This window comes from Amborella trichopoda, chromosome 13 (assembly GCF_054954075.1).
Source record: "Amborella trichopoda isolate Santa Cruz 75 chromosome 13, AtrichopodaSantaCruz75HAP2 v2.0, whole genome shotgun sequence".
Lineage (NCBI taxonomy): Eukaryota > Viridiplantae > Streptophyta > Magnoliopsida > Amborellales > Amborellaceae > Amborella > Amborella trichopoda.
Window position 1 is genome coordinate 16,285,509 of NC_142348.1, and position 17,415 is coordinate 16,302,923.

Genomic DNA, 17,415 nt, shown 5'->3' on the forward strand with positions numbered 1-17,415 from the left:
GATGCAAATCCCTTTTAGGGGCTTTTCTATTAAAATCATATCTCTTATGGGATTCTTGTAGCTCAGTTGGTAGGATGTTGAATTAGACCCCCATATTAGAAACTAGTTAGGAAAATCCTTTAAGGATTTTAGTTTGAATTATATAAACCAACTATGACTTGCCATTAGATTTTGGCATGATAATATCATGTCCCATGCTTTGATATAATCATAATAATAGTAAAATTTTATCTTGAGGCTCTTATCTTTAAGATATTTTGGTTTCAATAGATCAAATCCCCATTCTCTATAAGAGATAATATTCAATATTGTCATTTGTTTTAAAAGGCTAGAATATTGATGTTATTTATGTAGTTATGGATTATGATAGTTGACCCAGTTTCGATCAGTATTGCTTTAAAATAATTTCTATATTTGTCTCCCATATTAGGGTGTATATGGTCTTTTAGATAAATTGTTGCTATTTCTGCTGACATTTTAGCCATATGATTATCCTCTATTATTATCATTATTATTATCATAGGGATAATGGATGTTTCGAGGAATGGTGTCCTTGGAGGTGTCTGAGAGTATGGACTTTGAGTCTTGATAGGATGCGGTGATATTCCAATATGATTTTGTTATGTCCTTATTAAGGAAGAAAGGGAAGGAAGAGATGCAATATAAAATTATAGAAGAAAAAATAGAAACTCCAAAAATAAGAAAAAAGATGCAAGACTTCCAAAGTCTTTTGGAAAAAGAAATTTGTGTGCTGAAATCCCTAATGAACATATCGTAGAATTACCATATGAGCCTGGCTTTAATGAAAACCACATCCCAACAAAAGTTCGACCTATTCAAATGAACAACAGACTAGTAGAGATTTGCAAAAAAGAAATCCAAGAGCCATTAGATAAATGACTTATTAGAAAAAGTCACTCGCCTTGGAGTTGTCCAGCCTTTTATGTAGAAAAAGCAGTTGAATTAGAATGAGGAGTTCCACGGTTAGCAATTAATTACAAACCTTTGAATAAAGCCCTAAGGTGGATTCGGTACCCTATTCCTAATAAAAAGGATTTACCAAACCGACTATACAGGGTTGTGACATTCTCAAAATTTGACATGAAATCAAGTTATTGGCAAATTTAGATCGCTGAAAAAGATAGATATAAGACTGCCTTCATAGTTCCATTTGGTCATTATGAATGAATTGTTTTACCATTTGGGCTTAAAAATGCCTCTTCAGAATTTCAAAATATAATGAATGAGATATTTAATATTTATACGCGGTTTACTATTGTCTATGTAGATGATGTGCTAGTATTTTTTAAATCCATAGAGCAACACTGGAAACATGTGAACCCCTTTTTGAAAATAGTAAAAGAAATGGGCTTGGTAGTATCAGCCAAGAAAATAAAGTTATTTCAAACAAAAGTGAGATTCATTGGCCATAATATATACCAAGGAACTGTTATCCCAATTGAGAGATTAATATAATTTTCAGATAAATTCCTAAATGAAATTAAAGATAAAAAACAACTACAAAGGTTTTTGGGAAGCCTAAATTATATAGAAGACATTTACAAAGACCTAGCAGCATATTGTAAACTACTATTTCAGAGATTAAAAAAGAATCCCCTAAACTGAACCAATGAACATGCCAACGCAGTCTAGAAAATTAAGCTAAAAGCTAAGGAATTGCCACACTTAGCCATAGCCAATCCAAAAGCTTATAAAATAGTTGAAACATATGCTTCAGAAATAGGCTATGGAGGGATTTTAAAACAAAAAATTCACAATAAAGAACAATTGGTAAGATACACCTTGGGTATTGAGAAATCGGCACAACAAAAGTACTCTACAGTGAAAAAAGAAATTTTAGCCCTGGTGCACTGTATCACCAAATTTGAAAGTTGTTTTTTCTGGGTAGCTTCGACATCGAGTGAAATACCACGTGTAATTATTAATAAAATCAAATACTAAAGTTGTAAAAGAAAATCATGTCCATATTTATCAAAAAAGGAAAATTATGTCCATATGTCCTAAAAAGATATTCTTATATTTATTTCTCAATCCTAATTTTTACGGAAATGATCACTTGTATAGAAGAAATGGGAACAGACGAAATGAAAACAAAAAAAACTTCATAAAAATTCAAAATATGTTTTGATTTGCTCATTATTCTCAATATGCATGACACGTTCGAGTCCACTTAGACTCAGATGCAGTGTACAACTTGGGAATATAAAAAATAAAAAAAATGTAATCTTTTTAAAAAATGTAGGATTGTTTTATAATCTTTTTGTATATGATTTTAGATGTAATTGTCAAAGATTGGTGAGTGTTTTTTTTGCCATAACTACTATTTTTATATTTTTCCTTTCTTGAAATATTTTAAATGTCTCAAAGTGTAAATTGATTTTTTTTAAACCCATGTTTATCAAATCAGACCTCCATTTTGGTACAACGAGAAGTAGTTTACTATAGTCAGTACAATGAAATTTGTGGAACTAATCATACGCATGTGCAGGACGACTGCTGAGTCCTCTCTAGCTCAGCCACAACACCCTAAAAAAGGAATATGTTATTATTATGAGTGGCTGGTGCAGTAGGGAGCTGAGGAGTGAGGCAATAGTTAGGATAGAAAGAAGGGGCTAACTCCCGATGGAGTAGAGGGGACGATTATGGTAACAAACTTGAAACGCGGAGCCTGAACGGCCGGCGAGCCAGTTTTTTCTCTACATTTGTGAGCTTGTTTTAACTTTTTAAAGTCGTCTTAGATTTCAATTTACTTTAATTACAATTTTTTATTTTTAAAATTTTTCTATTTATTCATAATTTTATTTATTTTTAGGACCACAAGGCCTGCGTTGGACTAGACCGAATCTGAGGGACTCGCTTTTGTTAGGGGCGAATTCCCTTGCAGAGGCTAGCCCCAACACACTATTTTACTTTTTTAGAAAATAAGAAGTCTCTCTCTCATTTAACTTAACCAAAAAATAAAATGAAAGAAAAAACTTAAAAATGGCAAGGACAATGAATTAACTGAATTTTTTTTTTTTTTCAATTCATTCAATATTTCAACTGTTTTATTTGTAAAGTCTCACGTGCCTGCTAACCTTTACGAGTTACCATAAAGGAAAATGGTTTGAGAGGACTGTAGCTTTATCAAAATAAGTAAACCTCATCTTATAACTCATCAAAAATTACAATTCAAGTATTGGTAGACTTTTACATTGCTTATCTCTTCTTGAGCACTATTGTTGTGAAAAAAATTAAGATTTCAAGCTCTAAAAATAGTATATATTGTAACAAATTATCTATTTAGTCTATTTTGCTTTAAAAGAAGTGTTCATATATTAGCAAGATGAATAAATATTTTTGTGTTTTAAAAATTTTGTATCGGTCTAAGAAATTGATTTTAGAGATATCGTAGACACATTCGCTGCCTACTTTCCGAATCATTCGAGGTGAGGGTTTATTTTATTGTTTCATAAAGCCTAAGCCTCATGAAACCTCATCCTACCATGAAACTTATCCAGCTGCCCAAGTCCCGTAATCTGAACGGAAGATCCTTCTGCCACGAGGTAAGATCAGACGGTCCAAAAATGGTACACATGGAGTACCGGTTTGCATTTCCACCTCGTCATCAACGAACCCAACTGCTTGCTTCGACTGCATCGCTATCGCTCAAGTAGCAAATATGTCTACTCTCTCATTCTCCTGTCTCTGCTTTGCTCAATTTTTTGTGGATTCAGAAACCCTAAGCTTATTCCCTCAACAGAGAGGTGGTCCTAATCTTCCTCTTCCTCACTTATAATATTTTCTTTCTTCCTCACTTATAATATTTTCTTTCTCATTCCCTTCTGATGAATTTGTGCGAATCAACGGGGGTCACTGCATGTGCATTTCTTGTGTTTTAATTCGATATATGATATTTCTGAGTGTTATCATTTGTCTTTTTTTTTACTTCTTCAGTAGAACAGCTATGACTCTGTGTTTTTCTTCTTCTTGCTGTTAAAGTGCTTAAAGTTATGTGGATATCTTTTTTTTTTTTATTATGTTAACTGTTATTGATTATGTTGCTCCATATATATATATATAGATTGTTTTCATGTTAGGGAGATTTTTATTGCTTGGTTTCTTCCGTTATTTGTAAGTCCTACTCAAGTTGTAGTTCCTTATATGCCACAAGGATGGATTTGGATTTTTTGGACCATGTTTACATCTCATTTTAGTCTCTTTTTTTTTGTCCTTTCTATTTTTAAATTTCTCTATTTTATCTTTTTAAAGAATTGTATGTTCATCTGATCTGTAGAAGTTAGCTGAGATTCATGCTCTTGTCTGATATCACATTCAAATTTGGAAATTAGGGCTTCTTTGCTGCGAGTGTTCAATGGATTTCACTGCTTGTGGGTGTTGGAATCGGTCGATGTAGTGCGATGATCGTGCAATGGGCATGGTCATGGTGTCACACTTGTGATGCCAAATTGCGTTTATCATCCGAAACATGGTCATGGTGTCACACTTGTGATGCCAAATTGTGCTTATCATCCGAAAATTGAGTATTCATGGATCCTTTTTGTTGTAGACAATAATTTTACATTTTTTCTTAATGGATGTAGACCTAAAATGATTTTCTGAATCTTTTAGACATGTGGATAGGTTAGAAGTGGAAGTATCATTTTTCGATAACCCAGGTAGAGATTACAGCCTTAGTGACAAAATAGTGACTGATTTATAAAATAAACAGAATACCTCAATACAAATGGAAGCCGGTGGTGGTTGTCAAGGTAGAAAAGCCACGTAGAGCCTATGCTGATGACTTTGGAAAATGGTCAAACTCATATGTAGTTTGTATCGGATAATTGTCTGATTCTCACATTGGACAATCAAATTTGCAATTTTCTGGTCCAACCTAATGATCTTAATGAGGTCTTTTATGTTCCAAAATTATCTCTTGGCAGTTTAGGATTGAATAACTAGCTGAGCTCAATTTTGGTGTGTCATTTGTATGGCTGCTTGCTCTATAGGATATGATAGTTGAGAAGTTAGATTCCGTGTAGCAATTTAGTTGGCACACAGTCTCACACCTATTATTGTATGCCCCAGCTTCGACCTCTAGTACATTGTCATTATGAGACTCTAATATTTACATACCAATTGATGTATATGCTGAAGGAATGGAATCTCAATGCTTATATGGAAGTAACATTCAGCCAAAAGGTATAAACGCCCTTGCATTATTATGACGACCCCCCAAAGAGACATGTAGCATGTATATAGTTTCGTGGATTTCCATGGTTAACCTAGAACATTGGCATTATATAATTGCTTATTGTGATACCCTCGTCCATTACTCGTCAATTGGAAACTGATGTGGTGTGGAAATCATGTACTTAATAATAAATCAGGTGTCTGTTGGTTTGTAAAAAGTTGGAAAATGTCCTAAGAACCCCTGCGACTTGGTTGTGTTGGAGCGTCTATGACTCTGTTGTGTTAGAGAAGAAAGTTACGATTCTACCGTATTCCAAGAAGTGGTGGATATTGGCTGGCATTCAACCCATATATCTAACTTAGAACAATATCCTATTTTTTAGTCTTCCATTAAATTGAAACAGTTTTGAGAAAGACAAGTCATAGATCATTATGTATTAGGATAACAAACTGATTTAATTTGAAGTTAGCAGCTAATGCAAATGATGCATTTGAGGCCCTGAGTTTGTTACAACAGTGTTCTTTTGTGCAAAAAATGACAAAAAAGTCCTTAGAGACTTAGATACAATATAAGGAGGACTAAGTCTTCAATAATCTCACAACACTCCCTCTCAAGATGGTGCATAAATACCAATCATGCCAAATTTGCTTAAGATAACTTATAGTCGATGTTTCCCAACAGCCTTTGTTAGAATATTTGCTAGCTGGATCTTCTGTCTTCACATAAGGGAGACAAATTTCCCTGGTAGCAACTCTTTCTTGAATAAAATATTGATCAAACTCGATATGCTTGGTCTGATCATGCTGAACAGGATTGTGAGCTATACTAATGGTTGCCTTGTTATCAGAGTATAAGGACATTTATCTTATGAAAATCAATTCCCATAATAAGATTCTTAAACACTACAACTGACATGCACCATGAGCCATGGTATGTGGCATAGACTTAGTAGCGAGAGCTAGGGTATTAGCAAAGAAGAAGATAGGGAAGATCCAAACATACAGAAAGATTCAGAAACCAAAGGTAAAAGAAGGAGCACTTGCTGTTGTAGGGTTTTGAATTAAAGTCCATAACATTATTTCCCATTATGCTTGAGTACATCTGTTGTATAAGAAAACCCTAAACAAGACTTAGTCTTGGCCATCCATCTAATCTAATCATGGCCTTTATTATAAAATACTTAAGTGAATAACAAGACATAACAGCCTCTAAAAATTACGACTTATGCCCCTAAGTAATTAAAATGACTCAAGCAATAAATAAAAGACATAAAAGGATAGACTCAATGACTACTTTGTCCTTTTGTTGTTCCTCCTGTAAACTTTAAGTTTGTCTCTCTTGTCTAGATAATTCCCTTCCTCAAAAGAATTCGCCCTCGAATTCGGCGGTTTGTTGTCGGAGTATCACCATGATGTGGAATGAGATGCTTGACATTAAGAACATTGGAAGTGTGAATATGGATGGGAAGCTTCAATTTGTAGGCATTGTCATTAATCTTCTTGAAAAGTTTGAACCATCCTACTGTGACGATACTTGAGATCAAGGCATGCCAATTTACTGCATTCCCCATAGACATTTGATTAACCATGTCTTGGGTCCATTGAAACTTTTCGTACTTGTAGTACATAAGCACACCACACTTGAACCTGAGCACATTGGAAAATACACTACCATGACTTTTGAAGCGGTTCAAGATTAATGATGCATTACCCCCGTGATTTCCTTTAATTCACATGTAGTGATTAGAGATAAAGGTTCTCCTCTCCAAACAAAATATGGTCGAAGCTGAACTCTAACATCAGAAATCACATAAGGACCCATTCAATGGCTACCTTCTCTTTTTAACTCACTAGCAAAATGTTCATAAGAAAATATCACCAAACCCTTGGTGTGCACATCACATGAAACTCCATATTCAGGTAAAACATCAAGTAAAACAACATTCTTACCGTCACCGTCATCTCTTTGATCCTCCTTTTCTTCACCTTTTTGTTCTCCATAGAGATTATCACCCATCAAATCATCATTAAAGATGGGATCCTCATCAAAGATGGGATCACTATCAAAGACATGATCACTATCTCCATCAAAAGGTTCCTGCTAAAGATCGGATAACTATTAAAGCTATGATCAACCACTTCTTTCTCAACACCCAAATCTTCATCCAGATACTTGTCAAAGACTAGCGGTGAGTCCTAGTCCATAATGTGCTGATCTTGAGAATCGTTTGATAAGAACGAAGTTTCTTCATGGTTGTCCTTAGATAGACTTCCATAACACTTTGGGATCTCAGCCTTGAGACCAGTTTCCCATCTCCTACTATCCATATCCATACGATCAACTACCTCTCTCCTTGGAGCTTGATCATGGAAGGAAGTTATGGATTCCTCATCTGCCTCGATCTCATACTCCTGAGATGGGTCTTCCATTTGCGCTAAACGTAGAGCTAGGGTTTCAACCAATCTCCTCAGGTCTGCAATCAATTCTCGCGAACTAGCATCAAAGGCTTCTATGGTTGTCGTTTTCCTCCTTTTCCACTTCGTGGAGGCATGGTTCTTGATCTATGGCACAAAACATCCGATGTTATAGTACCGTGCTACAATACCATCCCTATTGATCGTCGTGCTATGATACCAACTTGGCGTAGACCTATTAGCTTGAGCTAGGGTTTTAGCAAAGAAGAAGATATGGATGATTCAAAAATAGAGAAAGATTAAAAAATCAAAGGTAAAAGAAGGAACACTTGCCGCTGTAGGGTTTGGAATAAAAGTCCATAACATTATTCCCCATTATGCTTTAGTTCATCCGTTATATAAGAAAACCCTAAACAATACTTAATCCTGGCCACCCATCTAATCTAATCATGACCCTTTATTATAAAAGACTTTAAGTGGATACCCCTAAGTAAATAAAAAAAATTCAAGCAATAAATGAAAGACAAAGGATAGACTCAATAAATAATTTGTCCTTTTGTTGTTCCTCTTGTAAACTTTATATTTATCTCTCTTGTCTAGATACCTGAGAGCAGTATTTTGGGCTGCATCAGAGTGATACTCTGCTTTTGCACTTGACGGGGTTACAACTGATTGTTTCTGAATCCTTCAAGTCATAAGTTTAACCTAATGGAGATCTTTGATCTATAATAACCAACCCAATTTGCATTTGTATAGGTCTCAACTTGCAAGTGCCCATGATTCATGAACAACAATCCTCTACTTGGTGATGATTTCAAATATCTAAGAACTCTGTAAGTAGGTTCAAGAGGAGTAATTTTAGGAGAATGCATGAACTGACTGATGACACGTGCAATATTTGGACGCGTAAGTGAAGATATATCAACCTACCCATCCAGCTTTGGAGAGTACCTACATCTATAAGTTCTTCACCTTTTTTATCATCGAGCTTGTGATTTTGTGGCATAGTGGTGCTGGCCTAGTAGCTTGGAGCTTGGGTGTAGCAAAAAAGAATATATGGAAGATCCAAAATTACAGAGGGATGAAAAAAAAAAAACAAAGATAAAAGGAGCACCTGCTGCTATAACATTTTGAATGAAGTCCATAACAAGATGCTTCATTATGCTTGAGTATGTCTCTTATATAAGAAAACACTAAATAAGATTTAATCGTGGCCATCCAACTAATCTAATTATGGCCATTTATTATAAAAGACTTGAAGTAAATAAACAAACATAAAAGACTCTAGAATTACTACTTATGCCCCTAAGTGAATAAAATGACTCAAGAAATAAGTAAAAAGCATAAAAGGACATATTCAATGACTATTTTGCCTTTTGTAGTTCCTCTTGTAAACTTTAAGCTTGTTTATCTTATCTAGATACTTGAGAGCAGTAATCTAGGCTGCATCAGCCCCCTTCCTTAAATGAATTCGCCCTCGAATTTGGCGGCTTGTTGTCGGAGGCATCACCACGATGTGAAATTAGATGCTTGACATTGAAAACATTAGAATGTGGTTGGGAAGCTTCATTTGTAGGCATTGTCATTAATCTTGCATTGGCTTAGCTTAGGATATTTAGAACAACTTGGTCTAGAGCCATGAACAAGCATAGGAGGGAAGATTCTTGAATCACTTCTTAGTTGTACATCCCCAGAGATATTCATAATCCATTCAAATTAACTTTGTAGGAAATCTCACCTCGAAGACTTGTAAGATTGAGCATTGAATCTGCCTAAAGGAGATTGCCAACTTGCAGTAGCTCTAAAACCTTTTTTCTCCTTTGTTAAACACACTAGCTGAGATTTTAGGGGAAAATACATTGAACTCTTTGGTTTGTGCCTCCCATGACACCCTAAATTCAGGTAATACTCCAAGAAGAATAACATCATCATCATTACCTCCGTCAACACCATTCTCTTTGCTAATTTCTCTTAGGACTAAGAAACCTGTTAACTTTCATATTTTGGGAACAACGCATTGACATCCAACTGTTCTTTCTCAAGAATAAGAGCATCCACTAAATCCTCTCCAATAGTAGGTTCTTCTTCTTGATCCTCTTTATAGATTGGATCACCATTAAAGCTATGATCATCCATTTCTTTCTCAGCACCCATATCTTCGTCCAGGTACTTGTCAATGACTGGAGGTAAGTCTCAGTCAGCATTATGCTGATCTTGAGAAGCATTTGATGAGAACAATGTTTCTCGATGCTTTTCCTCGGATAGATTTTTGTTATACTCTGGGATCTCAACCTTGACATTGTTTGCCCACCTTCTACTATCCCTATCCATACGATCAACTACCTCTTTCCTTGGAGCTTGATCATAAAAGGGATTTATGGGTTCCTCATTTGTCTTGATCCAATACTCTTGAGATGGGGTTCCATCTATGCCAAACGCAGATCAAGGGTTTTGACCAATCTCCTCAGATCTGCAATCCCTTCTCGCAAACTAGTATCAAAAGCTTCTATGGTTGCCGCTTGCCCTCCTTTTCCTCTATGTGGAGGCATGGTTGTTGATCTAGGGCACAAAAATCAACACTACAGTATTATACAATGCTACAGTACTATGCAAGAGTAGCACAAATTGTTGGGCTTTGATACCAATCAGGTGCAGGCCTAGTAGCTTGAAGCTAGGGTTTAGCAAAGAAGAAGATAGGAAAGATCCAAAATTAGAGAAAGACTTAAAAAATAATCCAGCGATAAAGGGAGCACTTGCTGCTCTAGGGTTTTGAATAAATCCATAACAAGATGCTTCATTACATGGCCATTTATTATAAAAGACTTTAATGAATAAAAAGACATAAAGACTCTAGAAATTACTACATATACCCCTAAGTGAATAAAATGACTCAAGAAACAAATAAAACATAAATGGACAGATTCATTAACTATATTGCCCTTTTGCGATTCCTCTCGTAAACTTTAAGCATGTCTCTCTTATCTAGATACTCGAGAGCAATATTCGGGCTGCATTACAGAAGAGTATCAACAAGTTTTGCCTTTGTTTCCTTAAGGAGATCCAAACCATACTTCCTTTGAGAGATAAAAGTTCCTCTCTTTGGCCTGACAACTTCTATCCCAAGAAAATACTTCAATGGGCCAAGATCTCAAATCTTAAATTCCCTTGCTAGAAAGCTCTTGTGTTGTTGAATTTCATTAAGACAATTCCCTATTACAATAATATTATCCACATATATAATCAGGGCGGTAGTACTGATGTTAGTATGTTTCACAAATAGAGCATGATCATCATGACTTTGAGAATATCCAACTCTTTGGACAATACCACTAAATCTTTCAAACCGTGCTCGGGGAGACTGCTTTAGTCCATAAATGGCCTTGTTTAATCTATACACTTTCCTCTCATTTCCAGGAGCCCTAAATCCAGTGGAGGTAACATATACATTTCTTTCGACAAATCCCCATGAAGGAATACATTATTGACATCTCATTGGTGCAATACCCACTCAACTTAGCTGCTAGAGATAAAAGGACCTGAATAGAATTCATCTTGGCCAAGAGTGAAGGCCTATTGATGGTCTATTCCATAAGTTTGAGTAAATCCCATAGCAACTAACCGTGCCTTGTATCTGTCAATTGTGCCATAAGCCTTGTACTTTACAATGTAAACCCATTTGCAACCAACTATCTTCTCCCCTTAGGAGGATGAACAATGTGCCAAGTACCACTTTTCATTAGTGCCCTCATTGCCTCGCACATAACCTCTTTCCACTTGGGATGAGCTAAGGCTTCTATGACGTTGGAAGGAATAGAAATAGAAGACACAAAAAGACATGAAACAACGATAAGGAGACAAGGATGCATAGGAAATAAAATTGCTAAATGGTGTGCAGTGCAACTTTATTTACCTTTGCAGATAGTAAAGGCTAGATTAGAATCATCACATTGGGATTTGTGAGTATTTCTTGGATTGGAGGTATATACAATTTGCATAAATGCCTATCAGCTCTTGTGGTCTCCAATTCCTTCTGTTTCTGCCGAATATGGACTTTTAGTTCTTTCTTTTCAATACCATGAAATGTCTTCCCCTGTCATCTTGGGTTCCAGATTTGGAAACAGTAGGGATAGGAAGAGGAATAAAGATCTCTTCTACAGGAACAGGAACAGAGGACCTCTGTTCCACACTATACTCCCCCTAGAGAGATGTGGGAAAGAAAGGAGGGAACTAAAAAAGTTACATCCATGGAGGCAAATTTCTTCTGAGGAATTGGATCATTGCATTGTAACCCCTTTTGCGGAGATGGATAACCAAGGAAAATACATAGTACTAATTTGGGATCCAATTTTGTGTTGTATGGACCTAGAACATGAGCAAATCAAACACAACTAAAGACTTTGGGAGGAGAATTAAATAGCGGACAATCAGGAAAGAGAATTTTATGGGAGACTTGTAGTCTAACAGATTCAGTAATAAGAAAAGATGCAGTAAGCATATGTTGGACGAAAATTTCTTGGGCGCATTCATGCTGAAGAGAAGAGCATGCACCATTTCTAAAAGATGTCTATTCTTTCTAAAAGATGTCTATTCTTTCTTTCAGCTAAACCATTTTGTTGTAGTGTATAAGTGCAAGAATTTTGAGGTTCTATCCCATGATCTTCCAAGTAGGATTGTAACACTCTATTACATTGTTCCCCACCTTGGTTAAATTGAAGTACCTTAATTTTAGTATCAAATTTAGCTAGAATCATTTTATGAACGCCCTTGAAGATATGTGGAATTTCATCTTTGGTTTTTATAATGTTCTTCTAGATACATCAAGAGTAATCTACAAAAGAAACAAAATACTGATGACCAAAACATGATAGAACATGATAAAACCAAAATACTGATGACCAAAACATGATAAAACCAAAACATGATAGAACCAAAACATGATAACCAAAACATGCCAGTTCTAGGTAAATAGCAAAACATGACAATTCTAGGTAAATCGCAAATCATGGTAAAACATGATAAACCAAAACATGACAAAACATGATAGAACCAAAATACTGATGACCAAAACATGATAGAACAATTCTAGGTTAAAAGCAAAATGAACCTTGCTTTTATTATTTCTAGGTAAATAGGAGTTTTTACAATTCTTTGACAGTTCATAGACTTCACATTGAAACTTAGACACACTAATAGAAATAAACAACTTAGGAAACAAAAAATTTAAAGACTCAAAAAGACAAATGACCAAGTTAGAGATGCCATTGCCAATCCGATCTTTATTAACGTTAGAATTGGATTGTAGGGCTTAAGGGGTAGTTGTTGCTAAGCCAAGAATGTAGAGACGACTAGCTTCATGACCACTGCCAAACATCTCGCTCATATCCAAATCATGAAAGACACAGTGACAAGGAAAGATAGTCGAACTGCAAAATAGACCTTTGTAATATTATTGGCAGACATTAAATTTGTATTAAAGTTGGGAACATGAAGAATCGATGACAATGGCATTTTAAGAGAAATATTCATAGTTCCTTTTCCAGCAATAAATAAGAAAGACCCATTAGCAATCTTGACTTTGTCTTTACCAGACCAAAAGGAATAAGAAGAAAATAGGTAAGACATACCAGTCGTGTGGTTTGATGCTCCTACATTAATAATCGAGGATTCTTCTAATGGAGTAAGGGAGACAAGATTGGTAGAAGCATGAGTACCTAAGTGTGTAAAGGTTGAAGTAGAAGTAGTGGATGGGTCGTTTAACTATGCGAACAATGTGCGGAAGCTTTCAGTCTCCTTTTTGGGGAGTGGTATCATCTCCTTTAAAGTAGACTTTGAAGATTGTGATGGCTGATCTTTATTAGCAGTAGCTGAATTCCCGGTAGATAAAGCATTGTGAGAATTAAATTGACCTTGATGGTTGAATTTAGTTGGACGCCCAACCAGACCCCAACAAGTTCTTTTTAGATGACAAGGTTTACCACACTGTTGACATTTTGGCTTACTTTTATAACCTTGATTAGGCCCTCTTTTTCCAAATTTTTGAGTCTCACCCCCATTATCATTTCCAGGAGGAAAGGTGGCTGAAATAAGATAGATCGATCAAATCCTTGACTAGGCAGCATGCCATTTTTTTGACGCTCTTCAATTTGAACAAAGGAACACGCCTGGTTAAGTGACGGAAGGGTATTCCTATTGAGTGTTTGAACATTCAGACTCTAGAATCAAACCCGTCAAGAACTAAAAAATATGATTTTGTTCCACAAGCTCTTTATATTTCTCACCATCTTCCTTACAGGATGGTTTAAACATTTGACAGTGAAGTAATGGAAAATATTCAGCGAGAGACTGCTCCCCTGCCGAAGATGGCAAATTTGCTGCCGCAGTTGATACACTCGTGCCACGTTCTTGCTTTGATAGTAAGTTTGATATGTAAAGTCCCAAATTTCTTTTGTAGTTTGAAGAAACAAAATACCCCCACTAATTAACGGCTGCATGGAGTGTAACAACTAAGACATAACAGTAAGATTTTCAATTTTCCACTTCTCATGTACTGTATCTATTTCTTCAGGTTCAATAATTGTATTGCTGATATACTGCAACTTTCCCCTTCTAGCGATGAACATTTTAGTAGACTGTGACTATGAATATTGTTCTCCATCGAGTTTAACAGTAGTAATCTGTAGTCTAGGGTTTCTCCATGGATACCCGTATGGAGGGTAACATCAGGAGTACTAGTGAAGGTGGAAGAGTGGTCTGAATCACTCAAAACTAGGCGTATTAGGCACAACACAAACCTGAAAAACACGAAGGATATGAGCTGATCAACACAAGCATCCACTCAAAAATACTTTGAACAGGGATCCGAGATCTTCCATCCAAGAGATCTAAAAAAAAAAACTGAGTTTAACAACTCATAAACAATGATTTGATCCATATAAGTGGTCTTACAACAGACTTTAACATCATAGGACTTTTAGAGCCTGATCTAGGGTTTTTGATCCTGCATCATAAACTCGAGGAAACAGCCTTGAAACTATTTTTTATTTTAATTCCATACATTTTCTTAGATCTAGGGTTTTGTACCCCTTTTTTCCTCTTCAGATTTAGGGTTTTCTTGTCATACAGCTTTAGGAGATCCTCCCACAGCCAAACACATCTTTAGGGTTCCAAAAAAAACCTCATAAACCATCCTGCTCTGATATCAAGTTAAAATACTGCAGTAAATAATGAAAGGAGAAGGAAAAGGAAAAAAAATAGATGAAGAGGTCAAGTGCTCAGTGAGGGAGAATGAGGAATGAAGTGGACGTTGAGAGAGGAAGACAAAGAGGGTAACGTTTGGTCATAGTGACCTCCAGCACCTCTCATATATTTATAATAGTTATAAAATATTCACTTACTGTACAAGAATGTCCATTTGTGGAAGAAAGGATACATATGTCATAAGGGACTTAAATTCAATGTAATGAGGACTAAGCCTTCAGTGATCATTCTTACAACAACTGTTGGTGGAGAGTAGATTTCTGATAAGCTCATGTGAGGCAGCTGAGTATCAGTGGTGATTTGGCTTTTTGGATGTTTGAAATGCATAATAACCAGATGGGAAACTGGTATTGAAGTTCTCTCTTTTTGACAGATATTGGTTCATCATCTCAAGAAAAAATTCCATCATCAACATTGACAAGAAGCATGACTATTGAACAATAGTATTATTTGACAAACATAGGTAATATGCTCTGCCCTGTTTAAACATTTCACAGTGATCAAAATTGTTTTCTCAAATCAAGCTTGACCACTTGTGTCACATCATATAATATCTTTTGAAGCTCGTACACTATTTTATAAGCTTTTGTAGTCAATTGGGGAGTGAAAACTATATCTTCTAGGAATTGTTATTAAGTTGATGGCAGGTACCAAAACCCATATGGCTTGTAGGAGAAGCAAGTACTCTACTGTTTGAGCGACATCCCTGTTGAGGAGTCACATATACCTCAATGAGATTTATATGAAGGCATGCATTCTTTATTTATATCTTATTGAGATCCTACTATAATATAGCAGTAGGAGCAATCTGTCCTAACATTGTTCATCTTATATGAGGATTTTAAAGAAAATAAACATTTAAGAATTATATCATGCTATCATTATCAATAATCTCATCTCTAACTCGTAATCCACCATATTTACTTCCTCATTCACATTCTCAGTAATGTTTATTACTAATTTATTCCTTAAACATACTAACAAGTGTCAAATTGGGCATATTATGGCAACCATTCAAGTGGAATTTAGGTTCAGTTCACACCGAGCTGCATATTTATATATGGTCTATGCATTACGCCTACACATGTGACATATACTGGCAGTGCATGATTTTGGGTGAACTTACTCATGTGCATGCTCTTTGCTTGTGTCTGTGTTTCTTTTGCAGCTTCATGTGTCATTCTGTGACCATGTGCATATGCATGGTTGTGCATGGGTGTTTGAGTTTGTCTCTGCATGTGCATGGGGATTCTTTCCATGTAGTCATTGATGAGGCCTACATGGATGTGGAGTTCCATAGGAGCATGTATATGCGAGAATGGGTTAACATTTATATGTGAGAATGGATTCTGAATGTATATGAGCACTTATGGATTGGTATCCATACATCCTTTTAGATGTGCTTATGAAGAATCTGATTTCTAATAAGTGTACCTCTATATGTTATACATTTAAAAGTTGCGTCATGGCATTCTGGAGTATGTTATATTCATGTGCAGTTGAACACCTATTTGATGCATCCTTAGAGCTTAATCGCTTTGTATAATAGTTTCTAATCATTGATGTCAGTTTCTGCTTATTGCAATAAAGTGACACTTCCTTGTGGTGCTTTTCTCAAGGCTTATTGACTTCTGAAATTCTTCATGATGGAGCCTAACCATTCTCAAGAATTTGACATGCACCTGATTGGAAGTTTTCTCAGTTGTGCTTCAAGGGGAGATAAAGTGGGCCTGAATCAAATGCTTAGGGATGGTATCTCACCAGATGTGCAGGACTATGATAAGAGAACAGCTTTGCATCTTGCAGCCAGTGAGGGACATGCTTCCATTATCGAGTTACTTCTATTATACAAGGCCAATGTTAATCTTAAAGATCGTTGGCAGCGAACTGTGAGACCCTGAGAAATTCTCCATGTCTTTCCTATCTAATTTTTATTTTCTTTGGAGTATTTCTTATGACAACTTTTCTGGCAACCTGATAAGTGTTGCCTCATTTTAAAATATATATCTAGTGGATGCATCTTCTTAACTTAGCTATGTAGAGTGAGGATATTAGAAGAATAGGATAATGACTTTCAAATAAAGATTGTCCCTACTAGCTAATGGCACATATATGATAATAATATTTATATAATTATTTAATTAAAATATTTTTGTTGGACTTCATTTTTCTTTTGGAAATAGTTTTAGGATTTGATTTTTTTTTTGTTTAACTTCCCTCATTTCAATTCATCTCTCTACTTGATTTTTATAAAAAAACAAGATAACAAATGAGTTGGACTTTTAGTTGGAGATAGACATGGCATGTTTTATGAACCTGTCATTAGACTATAAAATATTCAATCAAAATTATACATTAGGATGTTATTTTGCATTTGTTGTTTATTTTCAAAATATTTACATAATTATTTACTTTTTGATGTTCAATTCTTGTCACATTTTCATGTCTATTTCAAAAATCCATTGATTTTAAATTATTTTTATGGCATATGTACCAATTTCTTTCAAAAAAAAGTTTCTAGTTATTTTTACTAAAGTTCTTATTCTG

The 17,415-nt window shown here is 35.4% G+C and overlaps 1 protein-coding gene across 13 annotated transcripts in view; it reads left to right on the forward strand.

Moving 5' to 3' along the window:
• The first annotated feature begins 3,187 nt into the window (after nucleotides 1–3,187).
• The window catches only part of LOC105420183 (serine/threonine-protein kinase 12-like), a 111,512-nt gene continuing 97,284 nt past the window's right edge, over nucleotides 3,188–17,415 (forward strand). For 6 of the 13 annotated variants that reach the window (XR_016047319.1, XR_016047318.1, XM_088855480.1 and 3 more), the window contains exons 1-2: nucleotides 3,493–3,767; nucleotides 16,488–16,757. Coding sequence is in view for 10 of the 13 variants with exons in the window: in XM_088855480.1 (XP_088711606.1) it covers nucleotides 16,512–16,757 (246 nt within the window). In the remaining 3 variants the exon portion in view is untranslated. Of the gene's footprint in view, nucleotides 3,768–16,487; nucleotides 16,758–17,415 lie in introns of all 13 variants that reach the window. The other 7 variants (XM_088855481.1, XM_020663542.2, XM_088855479.1 and 4 more) reach the window with 4 other exon arrangements.